The following is an 8,342-nucleotide window of genomic DNA, read 5'->3' as shown; positions in this document are numbered from 1 at the left end:
AGATAAGTGGTGGTCGTGATGCGTGTCTTTTATGTTCGCGCTGTTACAAAGATCACAATGACAACCGTGTTCCGCGTGTGCACCGAAGTCAAAATTCTCTCAACACCGCAACACAGGAATCAGGCCAAACGGCACCACACCAAGAGAAGACAAAGCCAGGACAGCAAAATTCAACAGGATCAAAGAACAGAGCGCTGAAATTACAGAATTGCTCTGAAACAACGAGCCATTTGTTTGCATTTTAGCACAAGCCAACCATATAGACGAAATATGGAAACGAGTCATTGTAACTATGTAACCAACAAGAATATTTTTTTACAACAAAATAAAAGTGGCCTATTGCCTATTGCTAACACGATCTGAAACCAGAGGCGACGAACGGACAGCTACACTACATTGCAGCAATCCGGCGATGGAAGTTGCTAAGGCAGATGCTTGATCTAGGCGCGCTCCCCGCGGATGCGGCGGGCGAGCTGGATGTCCTTGGGCATGATGGTGACTCGCTTGGCGTGGATGGCGCAGAGGTTGGTGTCCTCGAAGAGCCCGACGAGATACGCCTCGGCAGCCTCCTGGAGCGCCAGCACGGCGTGGCTCTGGAACCGGAGGTCCGTCTTGAAGTCCTGCGCGATCTCCCGCACCAGGCGCTGGAACGGCAGCTTGCGGATGAGCAGCTCCGTGCTCTTCTGGTACTTGCGGATCTCACGCAGCGCCACCGTGCCGGGCCTGTAGCGGTGGGGCTTCTTCACGCCGCCGGTGGTCGGCGCCGACTTCCTCGCCGCCTTGGTGGCCAGCTGCTTGCGAGGCGCCTTGCCGCCGGTAGACTTCCGGGCGGTCTGCTTCGTACGCGCCATCGATCTCTCCTCCTTCTCGTCGACTGCGAACCGGGCTTCGGCTTGCGCGCGCTGCGGTGTTGGGTATTTGGGGAACTTGAAGTGGATCGCGACGGATTGGGTTGTGAGGAGAGGAGAGAAGTGGGGTGGGAATTTTATAGGTGACGGGTGTGGGCAAGGGAAGCGTGGCCCAGGCGGTTTCTTCCGATCGTGTTGGAGAGGGTCTTGGATTGCGTTTTGGTGATTGATTGGATCTAACGGCTGGAGGTTGCGGGGAGGAAGCACACGATCCGCGTGCTCGGCGCTTACTGGTGCGAGATCCCCGACGAGGTGCGGATCGGTGACGTGGCGGTGCATATGGCTGTGGGTCTCGTCCTCATCGCCCGAGTCAGTTGACTTCTTATTTCAACGACGTTTCGTTATTTATATGAAAGAGTTTTTTTTTGCGGGAATATTTATAAAAGAGCCTCTTATTGAAACATCTCCAGTCTATTAGAAAATACACATATAGCCCCGTTTTTTAAAAAAAATACACGTATAAGAGAAGTTGAGACCCTAAACCAAAGAAAGTTGAATCTCTTAAAAAAAACACTCATCACCCCTCCAATAGAAGAAGCGATGCTTCTCTCCTAAGGTAAAAAAAAAAAGCGTTGCTTCTCTCCCTATATTTTTTTCAACACATGCCACGTCAGCACGTCGCCGCAAATGACCGCCGGACACCCATGTTATCGCCGCTGCTGCCGCCTGCCCGGCCGCCACATGTAGGCAACCATCGGAGCTTCATCGGTCGCCGAGGTCTTCCATGCACGCGCGTGAGAGAGCGTTGCACTGACAGGTAGGACACATGTGTCAATCTTAGTTTGGAAAGAGGTTTGTAGGGGAGTTGTTGCGGCCGTATACCCGTAAAACCCAATAAAATTATAGAAAGAGCCCTTAAATACACTCAAGGGGAAGAGAGGTTTAGGGAACTGCTCAAGATACTCTTACTCCCATAGGCATAGGCTCACCGCTCACGGTCTCTTCGCTTCGGAGACTTTCAAAAGAATTTGGAGTATGAAAATCCTTACGAATATTTGTTGTATGGGTTGTTTATTTTGTTAGAAATTTTCACACTACATTTTAAAAGACAATTTCTATCCAATCAAATTTGAAGCGACAATTCTAAATTCTTGTAATTTTTTACTATGTGCGACAATGTAATCATGCTTTCTCCATATTCAAGTGTTCTGCAATCATGTGAATTAAATTTCAACCCGGTCGTCAATAGGCATTGTGTTAGTGCGTGAGTGCGATGGTGTGAGTGTGTGTGTGTCTACGTTGTAATTGATGCTTTCTAGTAAGAAAAAAGGGTGCTAGGCACCGGTCGACCGATCTGTTGCCTTCCATGACGTCCGATGTGACGGTTGCAATCAAAACTTGATTTTGTTGAGTTTCCCTTCGCTCCCGCTCCCACCCCCACCACGAGAGGAGGGCATCGCCCCCACATATTTTTGTTGCAGCGTCGGCGCAAAATCATAGCCCATCCGCAGCGCTTCAATGGTAGTTTGGCATCATGGTGTCGCCGCATCTCTGTCTGTCGCCAGTCGCAGCACCGATGTCGCTCCCGCGAAACGTTCCAACACCAGTTGTTGTTGGTTGCAGCAATCAGGTTTGCCGATCGCAGCACCGGGCTCATCACTCGTGGACCATGCGGCATCATGTAGCTCCGTTTCTACCACCCAGACCTGCTGGTTCTAGCAAAACACGCGATCGAATCGCAGCACGTTCGCGTCAAACAGGAAAGGTTCTGCCTAAAAAAGGCATGGCAAATGGGTCGACCCACTCTGTTGCAAGCGGTATTGTTTCCCTTCAGTTTTTAGTCAGGTTTTCTCAAAAAAAAATAGAACGATTGTTGTCTTAATGGGATAAATATTTAAAAACCTGTTAGATAATAAAATATATTTTATAATGTTTTATTATATGTTTTAAGAAAAGTTTAACTAAAAATTGATCAATGTATATTAAAAAGATGTTCAGTAGTTGGTTTCACCATTCATAGTTGTGATGTGTCTTTTAATCTTTCACTGAATGGATGCGTACTTATCCACACTTTTTTTGTGCTAGAACTGACAAGTTTCATGTGCCTTCCTTGCTTCAACTCTTTCTTAAAGAAGATTTGGATATCTTACTCCTTTAATCCAAAAAGTATCATACATCACATTTGAATATTTTCCGTGATTTTGTGTGGGTAGCAAGTCACTGTCGGCTTGGAGGCATTCTTGTTTGTACTGCTGTGCAGTAGCATCGCTTTCAAATAGATGTGGACCTTCCATCAATTGTATCAAAACTTGCATAAACATTTCAATCATAGAACTAGACTATTAATTAGACTATGTGCTAATGATCATGGGCTATACGATTAACCCTCTGCTTTGGTGCTACATATAAGTAAACTCAAGATGCACTTAGCAGATCCGCAAGATGGCTTTAGGTTCATAAGAGCATCTACAGACGGACTTGGCAAATCCAGCCCCCCTATACGCCCGCGGGCGCTTCCGGGTGCGGACAGCGCCTGCCGGCACCTCATTTGTTGCGCCGCACAATCACATACCTCAGATTTCAATCATCAAATCCATGCACGACGATCGTACGATACAAATTATCCGAATTCAACAGTTCGAAGCAAAGCCAAAGCAAATCATAGTTCAACAAAATCGGACAAGCCAAAATGAAATCAATGTCCGAGCGTGACGGATAGCTTCAAATCACTGGCCGGGCACGTGCTCCGAGCGGAATGCGTCCTGCTCCAGGTGGAATGTGTCCTGCTCATCCTGCTCCGCCTACATCCGAGCTGCATGATCCGCTTCCGCTGCCGCCCTCACCCGCCTCGTACTCCCTACGGTCGTTGATCTCCTCCTTCTCTTGTCCGCAAGCCACTTCTTTTCATGCTCATCCAAGAGGGTTTCGACCGCCAACATCATCTCCGCATCCTCCGCGTCCCGTACGAGTTGCAACCTCTCCTTCTCAAGCTCAATCTCGCCAAATGTCTTGACCTTCTCGAGTTCCCATTTGATCGCCGCCTCTTGCTTCTCCAACTCGATCTTCTCCCTCTCAATTTTGAGCTTCTTCTCCGCCCTCTTCCAGTCCCATTCCATCCTCTCCTTTTGCGCATCCAACATGAGCTTGTACCTCTCCTCTTTGTTGTTCTCCCTTACCGAAAAAATGCTCGTCCATGTGGACGACATTTTTGTAGCTGCGGCGTCACGGGAGGCCCATGCTTTCTCCCACTTGTTTCCCACGACTTGTCGGTTATCCTTTGGCACGATGGCTCTTCCATTGGTGACGAAAACATCGTCGTCTTCATCCTTCAACCCAACTGATTGGTGGAAGATCGGGCACAACTTGGTTCCACTTTGGCTTGCCATTCAATATGATGCAACAATGGCTAAAAGCAAACGACTTCTTCTTCACCTCGTGATACAAAGTGGCCGCCACCACCGTCTAGAAAACAACATATGTATGCGCACGAGAATGCAAACACAAGAAGCATATGCAAATGACGACGATATGAAGCAATTGCGCTTACGTGAGTTGGCACTCCCATCCCACTTTCACTTGTGAGTAGTAGCCGGCGTACTTGTTCATTTTCCCTTGAATGTGTAGGGGAACGTAGTAATTTCAAAAAAAAATCTTACGCACACGCAAGATCATGGTGATGCATAGCAACGAGAGGGGAGAGTGTTGTCCACGTACCCTCGTAGACCGACAGCGGAAGCGTTATCACAACGCGGTTGATGTAGTCGTACGTCTTCACGATCCGACCGATCAAGTACCGAACGCACGACACCTCCGAGTTCTACACACGTTCAGCTCGATGACGTCCCTCGAACTCCGATCCAGCCGAGTGTTGAGGGAGAGTTTCGTCAGCACGACGGCGTGGTGACGATGATGGTGTTCCACCGACGCAGGGCTTCGCCTAAGCTCCGCAACGGTATTATCGAGGTGTAATATGGTGGAGGGGGCACCGCACACGGCTAAGAGATCAATAGATCAATTGCTGTGTCCATGGGGTGCCCCCTGCCCCCGTATATAAAGGAGCAAGGAGGAGGCAGCCGGCCAAGGGGAGAGGCGCGCCAAAGGGGGGAGTCCTACTCCCGGTGGGAGTAGGACTCCTCCTTTCCTTGTGGGAGTAGGAGAAGGGAAGGGGAAAGGAGAAAGAAGGAAGGGGGCGCCCCCCCCTCCCTAGTCCAATTCGGACTAGCCCATGAGGAGGGGTGCGGCCATCCTTTGGGGTCTTTTTCTCCTTTCCCGTATGGCCCATCAAGGCCCAATACGAATTCCCGTAACTCTTCGGTACTCCGAAAAATAGCCGAATCACTTGAAACCTTTCCGAAGTCCGAATATAGTCGTCCAATATATCGATCTTTACGTCTCGGCCATTTCGAGACTCCTCGTCATGTCCCCGATCTCATCCGGGACTCCGAACTCCTTCGGTACATCAAAACTCAATAAAACTGTCATCGTAACGTTAAGCGTGCGGACCCTACGGGTTCGAGAACTATGTAGACATGACTGAGACCTCTCTCCGGTCAATAACCAATAGCGGAACCTGGATGCCCATATTGGCTCTCACATTTTCTACGAAGATCTTTATCGGTCAGACCGCATAACAACATACGTTGTTCCCTTTGTCATCGGTATGTTACTTGCCCGAGATTCGATCGTCGGTATCTCGATACCTAGTTCAATCTCGTTACTGGCAAGTCTCTTTACTCGTTCCGTAATACATCATCCCGCAACTAACTCATTAATCACAATGTGCAAGGCTTATAGTGATGTGCATTACCGAGTGGGCCCAGAGATACCTCTCCGACAATCGGAGTGACAAATCCTAATCTCGAAATATGCCAACCCAACAAGTACCTTTGGAGACACCTGTAGAGCACCTTTATAATCACCCATTTACGTTGTGACGTTTGGTAGCACACAAAGTGTTCCTCCGGTAAACGGGAGTTGCATAATCTCATAGTCATAGGAACATGTATAAGTCATGAAGAAAGCAGTAGCAACATACTAAACGATCGGGTGCTAAGCTAACGGAATGGGTCAAGTCAATCACGTCATTCTCCTAATGAGGTGATCCCGTTAATCAAATGACAACTCATGTCTATGGCTAGGAAACATAACCATCTTTGATTAACGAGCTAGTCAAGTAGAGGCATACTAGTGACACTCTGTTTGTCTATGTATTCACACATGTATTATGTTTCCGGTTAATACAATTCTAGCATGAATAATAAACATTTATCATGATATAAGGAAATATATAATAATTTATTATTGCCTCTAGGGCATATTTCCTTCAGTCTCCTACTTGCACTAGAGTCAATAATCTAGTTCACATCGCCATGTGATTTAACATCAATAATTCACATCACCATGTGATTAACACCCATAGTTCACATCTCTATGTGACCAACACTCAAAGGGTTTACTAGAGTCAATAATCTAGTTCACATCGCTATGTGATTAACACCCAAAGAGTACTAAGGTGTGATCATGTTTTGATTGTGAGATAATTTTAGTCAACGGGTCTGTCACATACAGATCCGTAAGTATTTTGCAAATTTCTATGTTTACAATGCTCTGCACGGAGCTACTCTAGCTAATTGCTCCCACTTTCAATATGTATCTAGACCGAGACTTAGAGTCATCTAGATTTAGTGTCAAAACTTGCATCGACGTAACCCTTTACGACGAACCTTTTGTCACTTCCATAATCGAGAAACATATCCTTATTCCACTAAGGATAATTTTCACCGCTGTCCAGTGATCTACTCCTAGATCACTATTGTACTCCCATGCCAAAATCAGTGTGGGGTATACAATAGATCTGGTACACAGCATGGCATACTTTATAGAACCTATGGCCAAGGCATAGGGAATGACTTTCATTCTCTTTCTATCTTCTGCCGTGGTCGGGCTTTGAGTCTTACTCAATTTCACACCTTGTAACACAGGCAAGAACTCTTTCTTTGACTGTTCTATTTTGAACTACTTCAAAATCTTGTTAAGGTATGTACTCATTGAAAAAACTTATCAAGTGTCTTGATCTATCTCTATAGATCTCGATGCTCAATATGTAAGCAGCTTCACCGAGGTCTTTCTTTGAAAAACTCCTTTCAAACACTCCTTTATGCTTTGCAGAATAATTCTACATTATTTTCGATCAACAATATGTCATTCACATATACTTTATCAGAAATGCTGTAGTGCTCCCTATCACTTTCTTGTAAATACAGGCTTCACCGCAAGTCTGTATAAAACTATATCCTTTGATCAACTTATCAAAGCGTATATTCCAACTCCGAGATGCTTGCACCAGTCCATAGATGGATCGCTGGAGCTTGCATATTTTGTTAGCACTTTTAGGATTGACAAAACCTCCTGGTTGCATCATATACAACTCTTATTTAATAAATCCATTAAGGAATGTAGTTTTGTTTATCCATTTGCCAGATTTCATAAAATGCGGCAATTGCTAACATGATTCAGACAGACTTTAAGCATAGATACGAGTGAGAAACTCTCTCATCGTAGTCAACACCTTGAACTTGTCGAAAACCTTTTGCGACAATTCTAGCTTTGTAGATAGTAACACTACTATCAGCGTCCGTCTTCCTCTTGAAGATCCATTTAATCTCAATGGCTCGCCGATCATTGGGCAAGTCAATCAAAGTCCATACTTTATTCTCATACATGGATCTCATCTCAGATTTCATGGCCTCAAGCCATTTTGCGGAATCTGGGCTCACCATCGCTTCCTCATAGTTCGTAGGTTCGTCATGGTCAAATAACATGACCTCCAGAACAGGATTACCATACCACTCTGGTGTGGATCTCACTCTGCTTTACCTACGAGGTTTGGTAGTAACTTGATCTGAAGTTTACATGATCATCATCATTAACTTCCTCACTAATTGGTGTAGGAGTCACAGGAACAGATTTCTGTGATGAACTACTTTCCAATAAGGGAGCAGGTACAGTTACCTCATCAAGTTCTACTTTCCTCCCACTCACTTCTTTTGAGAGAAACTCCTTCTCTAGAAAGGATCCATACTTAGCAACAAATGTCTTGCCTTCGGATCTGTGACAGAAGGTGTACCCAACTGTCTCCTTTGGGTATCCTATGAAGACACATTTCTCTGATTTGGGTTTGAGCTTATCAGGATGAAACTTTTTCACATAAGCATCGCAACCTCAAACTTTAAGAAACGACAACTTTGGTTTCTTGCCAAACCACAGTTCATAAGGCGTCGTCTCAACGGATTTTGATGGTGCCCTATTTAACGTGAATGTAGTTGTCTCTAATGCATAACCCCAAAACGATAGTGGTAAATTGGTAAGAGACATCATAGATTGCACTATATCCAATAAAGTACGGTTATGACATTCGGACACACCATTATGCTGTGGTGTTCCAGGTGGCATGAATTTGTGAAACTATTCCACATTGTTTTAATTGAAGACCAA

The 8,342-nt window shown here is 45.7% G+C and overlaps 1 protein-coding gene across 1 annotated transcript; it reads right to left on the bottom strand.

Moving 5' to 3' along the window:
- Window positions 1–200: 200 nt before the first annotated feature.
- LOC109772511 (histone H3.3) lies at window positions 201–1,001 on the bottom strand. The gene has a single exon (XM_020331191.4). The coding sequence runs from the start codon at window positions 849–851 to the stop codon at window positions 441–443; it is 411 nt and encodes a 136-aa protein (XP_020186780.1). The 5' UTR covers window positions 852–1,001; the 3' UTR covers window positions 201–440.
- Between the last annotated feature and the right edge of the window lie 7,341 nt (window positions 1,002–8,342).

This window comes from Aegilops tauschii, chromosome 7 (genome assembly GCF_002575655.3).
Source record: "Aegilops tauschii subsp. strangulata cultivar AL8/78 chromosome 7, Aet v6.0, whole genome shotgun sequence".
Taxonomy (NCBI): domain Eukaryota; kingdom Viridiplantae; phylum Streptophyta; class Magnoliopsida; order Poales; family Poaceae; genus Aegilops; species Aegilops tauschii.
Note: the sequence above shows the minus strand (reverse complement) of the source record. Positions and strands in the feature narration are given on the sequence as shown.